Source organism: Lagenorhynchus albirostris, chromosome 3, assembly GCF_949774975.1.
Source record: "Lagenorhynchus albirostris chromosome 3, mLagAlb1.1, whole genome shotgun sequence".
NCBI lineage: Eukaryota > Metazoa > Chordata > Mammalia > Artiodactyla > Delphinidae > Lagenorhynchus > Lagenorhynchus albirostris.
Window position 1 is genome coordinate 16,466,059 of NC_083097.1, and position 15,187 is coordinate 16,481,245.

The following is a 15,187-nucleotide window of genomic DNA, read 5'->3' on the forward strand; positions in this document are numbered from 1 at the left end:
AGAGCTAATCAATGAATTTGGTAAAGTAGCAGGATACAAAATTAATGCACAAAAATCTCTAGCATTCATATACACTAATGATGAAAAATCTGAAAGTGAAATTAAGAAAACACTCCCATTTACCACTGCAAGAAAAAGATTAAAATACCTAGGAATAAACCTACCTAAGGACACAAAAGACCCGTATGCAGAAAATTATAAAAACCCTGGAGAGATATACCATATTCATGGATGGGAAGAATCAACATTGTGACAATGACTATACTACCCAAAGCAATCTACAGATTCAGTAGATTCCTATCAAACTACCAATGGCATTTTTCACAGAACTAGAACTAAAAATTTTATAGTTTGTATGGAAACACAAAAGACCCTGAATAGCCAAAGCAATCATGAGAAAGAAAAACTGAGCTGGAAGAATCAGGCTCCCTGACTTCAGACCATACTACAAAGCTACCGTAATCAACACAGTATGGTTCTGGCACCAAAACAGAAATACAGATCAATGGAACAGATAGAAAGCCCAGAGATAAGCCCACGCATATATGGTCACCTTATCTTTGATAAAGGAGGCAAGAATATACAGTGGAGAAAAGACAGCCTCTTCAATAAGTAGTACTGGGAAAATTGTATACTTACATGTAAAATAATGAAGTTAGAACACTCCTTAACACCATACACAAAAATAAACTCAAAATGGATTAAAGACCTAAATGTAAGCCCAGACACTATAAAACTCTTAGAGGAAAACATAGGCAGAACACTCTATGACATAAATCACAGCAAGATCTTTTTTGACCCACCTCCTAGAGAAAAGGATATAAAAACAAAAATAAACAAATGGGACCTAATGAAACTTAAAAACTTTTGCACAGCCAAGGAAACCATAAACAAGATGAAAAGACAAACCTCAGAATGGGAGAAAATATTTGCAAATGAAGCAACTGACAAAGGATTAATCTCCAAAATATACAAGCAGCTCATGCAGCTCAATATCAAAAAAATCAAACAACCCAATCCAAACATGGGCAGAAGACCTAAATAGATACTTCTCCAAAGAAGATATACACATTGCCAACAAACACATGAAAAGATGCTCAACATCACTAATCATTAGTGAAATGCAAATCAAAACCACAATAAGGTATCTTCTCACACTGGTCAGAATGGCCATCATCAAAAAATCTACAAACAAGAAAAGCTGGAGAGGATGTGGAGATAAGGAAACCCTCTTGCACTGTTGGTGGGAATGTAAATTGATATAGCCACTATGGAGAACAGTATGGAGGTCCCTTAAAAAACTAAAAATAGAACTACCATATGACCCAGCAATCCCACTACTGGGCATATACACGGAGAAAACCATAATTCAAAAAGAAGTATGTACCACGATATTCACTGCAACACTATTTACAATAGCTGGGACATGGAAGCAACCTAAGTGTCCATCGACAGATGAATGGATAAAGAAGGTGAGGCACATGTATACAGTGGAATATTACTCAGCCATAAAAAGAAATGAAATTGAGTTATTTGTAGTAAGGTGGATGGACCTTAAGTAAGGTGGATGGACCTTAAGTAAGGTGGATGTCTGTCATACAGAGTAAAGTAAGTCAGAAAGAGAGAAGCAAATACTGTATGCTAACACATATATAAGAATCTAAAAAAAAATGCTTCTGATGAACCTAGGGGCGGGACAGGTATAAAGATGCAGACATAGAGATTGGACTTGAAGATATGGGGAGGGGGAAGGGTAAGCTGGGCCGAAGTGAGAGAGTAGCATTGACATATATGCACCAAAAAATGTAAAATCGCTAGTGGGAAGCAGCTGCATAGCACAGGGATGTCAGTTCGGTGTTTTGTGACCACCTAGTGGGGTAGGATAGGGAAGGTGGGAAGGAGGATCAACAGGGAACGGATATGGGGATATATGTATGCACATAGCAGATTCACAGCAGAAACTAACACAACATTGTAAATCAGTTATACTCCAAGAAAGATGTTAAAAAGAAAAAGACTAGATTAATCATTTCAGTGGAGAATTAAAAGTGATAAAAAAGGCAATTTTAAAACTAAATAAAGGCTTCCCTGGTGGTGCAGTGGTTGAGAGTCCACCTGCCGATGCAGGGGACACAGGTTAGTGCCCTGGTCTGGGAGGATCCCACGTGTCACAGAGCGGCTGGGCCCATGAGCCATGGCCGCTGGGCCTGCGCGTCTGGAGCCTGTGCTCTGCAGTGGGAGAGGCCACGGCAGTGAGAGGCCCACGTACCGCAAAAAAAAAAAAAAAAAAAAAAAACTAAATAAAAAAATTACAATAAGCAAGAAAAAATATTTATAAAGACAACTTTCTTTGAAATTTCAGAAAAGGAATTTACATAAGATTTAATAGTGGAACTCATTTTTAAAAATTTTGTTTGGTTATTTGGACTAAAAAAATTCTTCCAAATGAAATTTTTTTTTTTTTACTTTAGATGGACTCTTTCAAACTCATCGTGGTGAACTATATAGTAATTTTGGAAATTCTTGTCAATGTTAAAGGAAAGAAAGCAAAATGAGAGAACCTTACTGAGTACCTATGTTTTTCCAGTGACTGGATAAAGTAACAGCATTGCATTACCCTCCTCACTGGAATTGACATTTTCATTATAAATATACATACAAGGAAACTAGAAATAAAATTTAAGTAGGTTGATAAATTTACTATGGTACTAAGTACATCCTAAGATTTGACCATGAAGTATTCCCAAGTCATTTTGGAATAACCCTTGGTATTTTAGAAAAATAATAAATATGAATTACTTCACTATACTAATTAAACTATAACATGACTAAATATTTGTTTTCATAGGAAGGCCAAATAAGTATTTCTTTATTATATTTACAATAATGCCTTTTAAAAATAAGTAGTAATATTATTTGTGCCTTTAGAACCAATAGGCATCACTAGGTGTAGTGTATTTTATTTGATGTCAACTGCCCTGCTCCCTGTGGAATGCATGTCATTAATGCAGAAAGGTTTGACAGACAAGAGATTTGAAACCCAATGTCTACCCTTTTTTAACATCATGTCACAGAAACATTCAAGTACTAAAGTGAACTAGAAGTGTTGAAAAAAATCTGGTATGTTCTTTGTATCAATATATAATTAAAAGGTAGCCTTTCTAGTCTTACTATTCTTATGTATCTGAAAATTAAGTGTAGAATTTATCAACAGAAATGTTTTAAGCTACTATATTTTCTAATTAAATATTCATTTTAAATAAGTAAAAATTAATAAAGATTGTATGAAAAATGATTCACAATTTAAAATATAAGTGCATCTATATTAAACTGCATAAATGTGTCAGTAGTCTTTATTAGGTGTGTGGCAGAAAACCACTATTAGTGCCATTTATACAGAATCCAACATTGACTCTCACTGATTTATGTTTCATATTAATTATGGTCAAAAGAGCTGGTATTCACCTCTGCTAGCACTGTAAACAGTTGTAAATAAAGAATAAATAGGATTTTGTAAACCTGCATACCCTTGTTTTCCCTGACATCAGGTTTTAATCCAGGTTTTCATGTTTCCTGAATTGACCATAAAGAAGATTCAACACATTTCCGCGTGAAATAGGTACAGGCATACTTTAACATATATGTACCAGCTAAAATAACAAGAAGTAATTCATAAGTTGTGGACTATAAAACAGCTAGTGGAGAAAATCATCAAGTGGCTATAAATACCACGACCATTAAAAGATATGCATTCTCATTTAAAAACCTCATACCTGCCTTTTGTGAATCCTCCATTCTAAGACCCTGCAAAGAAACATGGTAGGTTTCTGGTTTTGTCTTTGACCTAAGTCAAGGGAAGTAGTTATTTTATAGCAACTCAATCATCAAGCTTCTATTATCACCTCCTGACCTAAATTTTGTAGTTTCTAAAGAAACAAAGAGTTCTTGTACACATAAATTTATTTTTAAAGCAGTTGACAGTGTATTAACTGGAGTACAATTGAAATTTGAGTTGTGTTAATAAACAACAATAAGCTCAGATTTCTCTTCACTTCAGTTCTCTGACCACTTCATATGGCTTTCTTACTCAGCTGCCTTCCTCAAAATAACTTGCTTAGGGTCAGTAGTTTTCATGAACATTAAAATGGTTCCTCCATGTAATAACTCTAAAAGTGTTTTCTTGCTGAATTAAAATGAATATATTTAAGTAGAATTATCCTCATAAAGCCTACATTAACACGATTTTTACATGAGTCTGGCTGGAAATATTATATGTCTTTTACAATTCATTGTCATCTCAGTTATTTTTTCATAGCCTTCGGTATCTTTCAAATAGTAGTTAATGTTAAATCACTCATTAATGGGTATTCCTCTTTTGTTGTTATACATTAAGCAAACATCATGAAATAGTTTCTGCAACAAAACTTATTTGAAACAATAAATTATTCACAAGATTTATGTTTCATCATATTGATTAATGGGATTCCAGTAGAAAACAATACATACCTTATTAAACAAATTGTGTATAGTATAGTGACTCAAGAGCCACAAAATTATTTTCTCTGGATACAGTAATTCATACATAGTTAATATAATAGGAAGCAAGGCCTCATTGGCAGCTTGTCATTGGAAAATTAGGTTAAGTACCAAGATGCACCTTTTAACATGATGGAAACAAGGCAATCCAAAGTCCTGATCTTAACCATAATCACTCACAACTCTATTTGGGCATAAAAGTTCTGATTTATTATAATTTGTCTTCATCAAAAGTACTAATTGGAAATGTTATCATATAGTCATGTTAAATGAAAGGATAGAATTAAAGTATTACTATTAAAATGTACATTTTTAAGTAACTACTATCCCAACATTTATTATATAACATCTCATCTATAGCAACTGATTCCTTAGTTCTAAGTATGTTTGTATTTTATTCCAGTTATTTAAGGCACAATTTTCACTAAATTCATTAGTTCTAAGGATGTTTAATTGCATTGTCTTTTAAGCTTAAATTACCAAAAAGTTTTAGCTTTGATGAGAATACTCAGCATTTTGTTTTCTAATCGCTCTTAGCACTTTCTACAGACAGCAGGCTAAGAGATTTGCATATTTAAACAATCTTTGTAGTAGAGCATATATCCGTAGACTCCCATGATGCTTCAGACAATACAATATTGAAATTAAAACATATCAACATGGAGGCATACACTTCATTCAATAAATCATTTTGCTTAAAGAAAGGAAGAAAAAATTGTAGGAGCAAAGATCATTTCAATAGAGCAGTACCTGAATAGCAGCCTATTTATATTTAAGATAATTATTTTTGTTTCCTGAAGTACTTAATTAACCCATAATAAATATGTACAACCAAATGCAATTTTTATTTGAATATTGTGTTTGATGTATTTGCTTCACTAAAACACAAGCTACAGCAGAGTCTAACACTAGTCAAATCTTGTCCTCAGTGGCCTGCTTTCTTTGTCCAAAGTAAATATGCATGCACACACACACACACATCTACCTGCATGTGCTCACACCAACACATGCAAACACTCAGACAGATAACTCAAACATACACTAACACAGAGAATTTGGTATTTGGTATTAAAGAAGATCAAGAAGTGTGTGGAAAGTTTTAAAATCCATATAAGATGTCTATACCCTAGCCATGTTCTATTAAGTAAATACAATATTTATGTATAAATAAAAATTTGGCTTTCTATAAGGACAGTTGAGTAAATCGAGGTATGTGTGCATGTGTGTGCATGCATGAACATGTGTTTGTGCAATCCTAAAACAAGGTAACTGGAACGGTCTCCTCATTTCTTTCCTTCAGGAAGATGAATATTTAAAGTGAGAAATACACCTTTCTTATATAAAAGAACCATGGTTATTGGGAAAGTACCACAAAATGAGCAATGCTATTGTCAAATAATGATTTGGCTTAAGATTTTCTATCACTACAATGGCTACCATATTACAATATGTAAGTGCATTAAATAAACATTTTGTACCCCTAAATTTACAGTGTTATATGTCAAATACACCTCAATAAAAAATATTTTCAATTAATTTAAAAGTCTCCTACCAGAACAACATGCATGTACATATATATATGTATATATATATGTATATGTATATACATACACATATATATGTGTATATATATATACATATATAGAGAGACATATATAATTTTTGTCCCAGAATTTTGATTATTCGGTTAATAAACAATTTTATTTCTAACTATTCAGTAATAGCTTAGTACTACAAGAATTTATATATCTCATATTCAATTTAGGTCACATTATGTTATTTATTTTTATTATCTCCCAATTCTTATTTTTTATTTCACTTAATTAAATATTATAATTAATTTTATAATTGTAATGCATATAATATGTGGATATATATGTGTATATTCTTCATTTACATATCTATATCTATACACCTTTTTCATTCTTTTCCTCTTAAATTATAGAAATTTAAGGGGTTAAGCAGTATGTCTGAGATCTCTTCCTGCCCAGTGTACTTTGTGTTGGAGTGCACCAGGGAAAGAGAGAAGGCACCTTCTTGTAAACATGAAAATGACAATCCTCCTAGCAATCTAATGGCATTAACTATTGGAGTATGACTGTCCATAGCATCATTTCAGCTGAGGTACCTCACTGCCTGAGACAATGGTTAATAAACTGTAATCTGTAGACTTACTGAGCAGGGTTCCCTGAAAAATTGTTGTAAGCTATGTAACAATATGAGGATAAGGGGATATTTATGACCAAATATGACTCTTCTGTGTTAGTTATGTGGCAGTGCCCTTTACTTGAAGATCTCACATGTTAACTTGATTCAGAATTCATCTCACATGACCAGAAAGGACCCAGGAAGCTGCTGGAATATCCTGGACCTCTCTCTGCTCCATCTGTGTCTCCTGATTATGTACGTTCTTGAAACTGTTTATTAAACTTGAAACACTTCATACTGAACATTTAGCTACATTAAAAATGGGTTTATATTTAGCTTTAGCCGAGTTTCTATTTACAAATTGTTTCTCAATAAGGCCATGAGTTTTTGTGGTTTTTAGACTATGCTGCTATAACATAGCCCTAAAATGAATTTTTGAGTATCCTTCATTTTCATTTTGGCATCACATAATATAATATGATATGATTATTTTGGCTACAGAAAAGAGAAGAGGTGAAGCAGAATTCACATTTTTCCTTAACAAATGCTTGTATGTGTTTGGCTTTATTCTCAGTTAATTTGTTTTACGTAACACAATACTTGAGGGCTGAAGCGTTATGTAACCTCTGTTTTAAATAGACAGCATTTATATAAATGTCACAGAAATATGCAAATATAAGAAGCATTTTACTGGTATGGATATAAATGATGGATAATCATATATTAAGGAGAGCAGTTAATTTATCTTCAATTATTCAATCACATTGTTTTAGAAAAAGTGAGGGCATTTTTTAATGTGCTAAAATAACAATGTCTAATGTAGAAGAGTACATAGACATGAAAATATTGCTTTCTTTTATTGTAGCATGCATCTGCACACAAATTATCCTTAAAAACACTAACCTGTTTTAGGGTCTACAGAGAAGTAGGGCTGTCCCTGGAGAATGCTGTAAACCACCCGAGCACTGTTTCCATAGGTAGGGTCATCTGCATCAGTGGCTGTCACCTGTAGAACAGAGGTACCTGTGCATTCAGGAAAACAAATTTTAGTGTGTGATGGCATTAAACACATGATTAATTTGTACATAGAAAAAGGTAATGCTGAAATACTTATGGAGAGTGATAATTTCTTGTATTTCTTAGATTTATCTCTCAAACCCGGTCCCTGCTTTCTTTCCGTGCCACTAACTGTCCTAAATGAGAGCCCAGAATGGAGTGTTTGGTTTAAGATAGTTTAATGTGATTCTTTATATGCTGATACCATTATAAAGGGTCTCTTTTAACCCTCACATAATCATCATTGGGTTGGGTCAATGCTCAAGAATCAAATAGGTGTTAACTGGGGATAAAAATCAAAAGTATTTTGAGAGTGTACAGTTGACTATTGAACAACGCTGGGGGTACTGACAAATTTCAGTTTTTAATTTTAGTAGTTAAGTCTATGATTTAGGTCTGACACACCTACTAAGGGTCTAATATCTACTTAACTACAAAGTGTTTACTTCTATGTTGGAATTCAGACACAACTTTAAGCAAAACTTTTTCTGTACCTTCAAAGGATCCTAGAAAAGTTAATAGACTTAGTATGCCAAGTTCATTTGACAATCCTTATTAGTAGAACATAAATGTACAGTTGGCCCTCCATATATATGGTTCCACATCCACAAATGTGGCCAACTGTTGACTGTGTACTATGTTATGATCTGCTGTGGTTGAATTTCTGGATATAGAACCCACGGATATGGATATGGAGGGCCAGCTACGGGACTTGAGTATCTGCAGGTTCTGGTGTCCATGGGGGTCCTGGAACCAATTGCCTGCAGATACTGAGGGATGACTGTATAAAGATTTTTAATAAAATGCCATGATTTTGGCCTCTAAATAGTATTTTTACATTGAGATGCTAAGCAAAAATATAACTAGTAATTATGCACACTCAGAAGAAAAGGACTGTGTGATACCTAAGAGAAATTTCTAATTGTGGATAATAAAACATAATGGTGACACCAAATTCTGGCAGGAAATTAGGCCTCTCATACACTGCTGGTGGAAATGTAAGTTTAGAAAATTCTTAAATAAACAAACATACATGTATCATACAATCCAGCAAATTGTACTCTTGGGCATTTATGCTAAAGTAATAAAAATATACATTCACATAAAAGCCTATTTACAAATATTCACAGCAACATTATTCTTAGTAGCACCAAACTAGAAGAAGCCCAGATATCCTTCAACGGGAAAATGGTTAAACAAACCATGGTACAGTATTACTATGGAATACTACTTAGCAATAAAAATGAACAGAATATTAATATAGGCACTAACTTGGATAAATCTTCAGGGAATCATACCCAGGAGGGGAAAAGACAATCCTCAAAGGCTATATACTGTATGATTCCACTTATTTAACATTCTTGAAGTGATGCAATTTTAGAAGTGGATGACAGATTAGTAGTTGCCAGAGTCTGGGAAAGAAGGAGTGGAAAGGGGTGGGTTTGGTCATAAAAGGGCAACATGAGAGATAATGAGGGTGCTGGAATTGTTCAGTATTTTGATTATGGATATGTGCGAACTAAACACATACTTACACTCACAAGTAAAACTAGGGAAATCTAAATAAAATTGGTAAATAATTTCAATAGCCTGGTTATGATATTGTTTTATATTGCATATTTTGCAGGATGTTAGCAAGGGGTAAAATTGAGTAAAGGGTACAAGAAACCTATATCGTTTCTCATGAATGCATGTGAATCTATGATGACCTCAAATTTTAAAGTTTAAAATGTATATCTTCTTGCTTCACTGTTAGTCCATTCTTAGACAGCCTTATTTGGGCTTGGATGTGTACCATAATTTTTCTCATTATAGCACTATGATATCTGGCTTGATAAACTTTCCAGAGCTAGTCACATGTAGACTACCTCTTCCATGACTAAGTATAATAATTACTATAGAACATTAAAGACTTCTTCTGTGACGTCTCAACACCTGTTCCATACCCATATTCATCTCTCCAGCTTGTTCAGAGAATAGCAGTAGGTAGATATTTACCCAAAAATGTTGGTTTAGGAGGGAGGCATTTTCATTTGGTACCTCATTGAAGAAACTAAAATCTATAGTAGGTACCCACATCAGACTCTAAAATGTGTAAAGAAGCCCATACTATGGTTAAAATGTTATAAAATTTTACCAGTCAAATCTTTGATCTTATAGGAAAAATGCTGATCATACCGGGCATACAAGAGTTACTAGGATTCAAAAAAAAAAAAAAACAGTATAGATAGAAATCAGTAAAATACTGGCCACCTTTTAAGAAACCACAGTTGTAAAATGCTCAGGTTTTAAAACTTGCTGTGGCCTTACAATAGTGATTTAGGTCTAAATAATTTTAATGTCTAAACTGTAGCCCCACAGCAACCATTCCATGAAGAAAACTGGGAAAGGCAAATAGTGCAAGATCACACATCATTTAATGTGACAGGCCGGACCATTACAGGAAAGAAAGAGTGCTCTGCTTGGCTTGAGCTGTCTTTAAAAGCCCAGCCTTGTTAAGTGAAAGCTGCGATGCATGAGTCGAGTGACAAATGAAATAAAGAAAAAGGAGAAAAGGAGGAAGAAAAGAAATAAAAGTAGTATGGTGGTGTTGACTAAGTGATGGTTTAAAGTACCGAAAAGAAGTGGGCAGAGCAGAAAAGAGTTCCAGAGGAGAGAAAGAAAATATACTAACTCTCTATCTACTGTGGTCAAAAAGTATGGTCATTATCAATCACAGACACCTCTGTACCATTGGTCTCAAGGGTAGTGGGCAATTATAATTGTGTGTAAAGCAAAGAACAGTAAATTACCTCTATCGTATTTGGTGGCATCTGAAGGTATCAGTCTGCCACTTTGAGTAAACAGATTGCTGGTTGAAGGAAGCATAGGTATATGCACAGTCCAACTCAACAAAAAATCAACCTGCCCCAGAATACAGCAGGAGTGAGCTAAATAGCAGGGGTGGAAAATAAATTGTTCAAAGATTCGCTACCAAGGAGTTCTAAACCAAAAGGAAAACATTATACTTATTTTATTTTCCTGTTTATTTGAATGTTTGATGGGAACATTTTAAGAACCATTGGTGCTTTTGGAAGTTCTTTTACATTAAGGAAAAAAAGTCTTTTTTTTTATTAGAAATATATAAATAATAAAAACATAAAATGCCTTAGGGTGTGTGTTATGAGTTGGACTGTTTTCCTTCAAAGTTCATATGTTGAATTTCTGAACTCCAGTTCTTTAAGAGGTGATTTTATTAGGAAATAGGGTCATTATAGATGTAATTAATTAAGACAAAGTCACACTGCAGTAGTTTGGGCCCTTACCCTAACATGACTGGTGTTCTTATAAAAACAGGAAATTTAGAGGGAGACAGACAGACACACACACACACACACACACATACACACACAGGAAGTACATTATGTGAAGATGAAGGCAGAGATCAAGGTGATACTTGCACAAGCCAAGGTAAGTCAAAGACTGCCAGCAAAGCACTAGAAGCTGGATGAGAGGGCTGGAGCAGATGCTTCCCCAGTGCTTGAAGAGGGAACATGGCCCTGGTGATACCTTGACCTCAGGCATCTAGCTTCAGGAACAGTGATACAATAAACTTGTGTTGTTTAAGCTACCCAGTTTGTGGTCCTTTGGTGCAAGCAGCCCTAGCAAACTGATACATTGTGCTACGGCTGCAGTGGAAGGAAGTGACATTTACTCCCAGAATTTATGGTTGTTCTTTGACTCTGGACAAGAGTCTGAAGTTACAAGCCAAGAAAAAATGATTGATAATATCCTAGACTATTTGATGCCAGAACATCAAAAAGGAGATAAAATCAAAAGTTAATCTCACAAGTAGATAAAATTAAATTAGGTAGGAATTAATGGTATTTGATTTTTTTTCTGAATATTAGGCATTACTAGTGATCCACCTATTAGCATTCTAAGTAAATTAATTAGTTACATTGGTCATTTTAATAAAGACTTTTTTATTCCTTGTTAAAAGTTTAAGTGAAAAAGAAATTATTGGTATGGATATATCTATGTCTGAGAAAAGTATCCCACATTGGACAATTCAATTCCTTTATTCATGCTATGGGCCCTAACTGTGTACATAATAGAAAAGAGAAAATTGTTATCCTCTACAGTGCTAGATTTCCAAAGAAAAATACGTAAAGATACCTAAAAGTCCATGATTCCATTAGAATATTAAAATAAGAATCTAATTTTCTCTGGAAATTATTATATGGATTTGGTCAGTAGATATTAAACCAACAGTCCCTTCCCTATATAACTGGCTTCCAATCAAAGAAAACTTTAAAAAGCGCTATATAAGCGTTTTTAATTTTTACAACTGTTTTCATTAAAAACAATAACCACAGAAACATTGCATCTTAAAGTTTCATCGGCTATTTAGTGTACAATATTTTCACGTTAAATATTTCCTACAGTGCACACTTAACTAATCCCATGCTAGGGTTTAGAGCCTCTCAGCTGATGTTTGAAACAAATATGAAAAGATTCAAGTACATACAAAAGCTTTCAAGATCTCTTTTGTACAATAAAACGTGTCTTGTTTCCTTTTGAGACTGCCCTGTGTCAGTCTTTCCATGTGGTTTCTTTTTGTACTACTGTTTTATAAACAGCGCACATTTTGTAACATTACATATCAATGAGAAACAGAGGGGACTTTCCCGAAAGTCTCCAAAGATCAATTTGAAATATTTAATAAGGCATTTTAATACCAAACAAATATTCTCTGAGATTGCAAATCATTATGCATGACTTGTCAGGGTTCACAGCTCTGTTAAAATCTCAAGTGGGGGCTTCCCTGGTGGCTCAGTGGTTGAGAATCTGCCTGCTAATGCAGGGGACACGGGTTCGAGCCCTGGTCTGGGAGGATCCCATGTGCCGCGGAGCAACTAGGCCCGTGAGCCACAATTACTGAGCCCACGCGTCTGGAGCCTGTGCTCCGCAACAAGAGAGGCCACGACAGTGAGAGGCCTGCGTACCACGATGAAGAGTGGCCCCCACTTGCCACAACTAGAGAAAGCCCTCGCACAGAAACGAAGACCTAACACAGCCATAAATAAATTCATTAATAAACTCCTACCTGCAACATCTTCTAAAAAAAAAAAAAAAAAAACTCAAGTGAATTAACATTGAGCAAGAACTCTAAGTAAAAATAAGCTGGAGATTTATGAAGGCTGAGAGTACCTCTCTGAAGGAATCTCTTAGGGCTTAATTCCCAGAAGATTTTTCCAGGGACTGTGAAAAAGTAATAGTCATCAAGGTACAACTTAAATTTCATTCCTCACAGGAGGACTGTAATTTCACCAACAGAGAAATAGCGTAGTATTCCAGTCATGGTGTAATTTTATAAAGCCTTGAGTACTCACACAAGAGTCACTGGATTAAAAAAATCCTCTGCAAGTACACTTATGAATCATCTGGGTAACAGAGCAGAATTCACTATTTTAATTGTATATTTTCAATCACAGCTATTGTTAGTTTCTGTGTTCTTTCAATTAGATACTTTTTATGGAACTACCAAATGTGAGATTTGACATTACTCAAGTAAACTTCTTATCATATACCATAAATGAAAAAATTAAGGAAAAATTATGTATTTAGTGCCAGTAATGTGGGATCCCTCTGCTATATGTCATTTAATTTAATAATAAGATAAATCCATTGAGAAAATTACACCCAATGCCATTTTACAGATGGGAGCATCGAGGTACATAAAGGTTATATAGTTAACAATTTGAGAAGGCAGAATTCAAGCTGGTCCTCTCTGTTTTGCTGTGACATTCTTTCGCATCTACGCCATTGCAACATTCAGTCATGATCTGTTGAGTGTTAATAGTTACAAGATCTTCTGCCTTGTTCTTGTCTGTTTCCTTGGTGGTATGTAATGCCTGTCCAGATGCATCTACTTGTAGAGAGGCAGCATTATATTTCACCCCACATACACACCATAGCCAAAGGCCAAGTCAGTAAATATATTTTGTCAGCAGAGTCTGTATATAAAATACTTAGGGGGAAGAAATCTCCAAGTACCGACAACAGTGATGTACTCTTCTGTAGCCTTATAGAATGCTCACAATTCTCTTGATTTCTGTATAGAGTAAATGGTTGCAGTAAAAAGTGACTTGACTATCATATCCCCACCAGTCTTACATATCTTCTAAATCCACTTGCATGTTGTCCTCACATTACTTTCCTACCCTGTTCTGATGTTTGTAGGAATCTAACACCTGTCATTGACACTGATTAGTGTTTCCCATGTCTGTCCACTAAAACCCAGCTCCAGGGGTCAGGTAACACCACCCTCCCAGCCATAAGGATGCTCAATTCCTTCAGTGGTTGCCTCACAGTTCACCATTTGGCTTTTCATTTCTCCTACCATTTTTGTAACTTGTTCCACAGACTCAGTTCCTGAGTTGAACTACATGACGGTGGATTTGATTTTCCTGATTAAGCTCCAATGCATACAGAAGGTATTAACAAGTCTCTCCCCAAGTATCCTTCATATCTTTTCTGGATAATGACTATACTTCACCAAATATAAAGATTAGGTTCTGAACTTGACTCTAATATAGTTACTACTTTCAAATGAGAATCTGGGTGTTCTTTACATTCAATAACTTGAAATTACTTAACATATTGGAATGTGACAAATATATCATTTGGAGAGCTGTCTATTTTATGCAAAATTTTAAAATGAGAATTTCGGGGAGAATGTTTTTAACGTGGAGGAAAATTCATACATATATATACTCTATCTATCAATCTATTTACAGATATAGAGGAATAGTAATTCAATACTTCTTAAAGTATTCCCTAGTTTAGCATGTGTGATAATCAAGTGCACTGCATAATTGCTGATTTTATATCAATTTCTTATCAAAAATTAGAATTTGTATCTATAAGTTGCTTCAATGCTCATGCTTTACAAAGTATTCCATTTAAAAAATAAGTTATTAACAAGTTCAGCATTTTTCTGAATAGTGCACTATTATTTAAACTGAATTTTCATTCAATGATAAAAACAAAAGCAGAAATAAAATCAAAACCAATAAACTATGAAACAATTACTAACAAACAGAATACCAGGGACAGAAATATTTTGTCCTTCTTTGCTCACAAAAGTTGCAATAATTTTTCAGAAGTGTTTAATAAAAGATTATAAAGTATATACTATATATTATATATACATATTTATGTATATATATGTGTACATATCCACTCACATAAACAACTGACATTCAGTCATGAATATCAATCATTGAGGAAATACAATAATTTCAATTTCTTTTTCACCAGTTAGCTGAAAATTTGATTTTTAAATATTTTAATAGCACAGTTTCCATATTTTACAGTAACCAAAAATAAAACGTAACAATACAGATATAAAATTAAAATCCTCTTTATTTCTTAGTCCCATACCTACTCCTACCAGATCTAC

At 34.2% G+C, this 15,187-nt stretch overlaps 1 protein-coding gene across 1 annotated transcript in view; it reads right to left on the minus strand.

Moving 5' to 3' along the window:
* Positions 1-15,187, minus strand: part of CDH18 (cadherin 18) — a 341,721-nt gene that overhangs the window by 218,783 nt on the left and 107,751 nt on the right. The window contains exon 3 of the mRNA XM_060145999.1: positions 7,588-7,707. Coding sequence (XP_060001982.1) covers positions 7,588-7,707 — 120 coding nt within the window. The remainder of the gene's footprint in view (positions 1-7,587; positions 7,708-15,187) is intronic.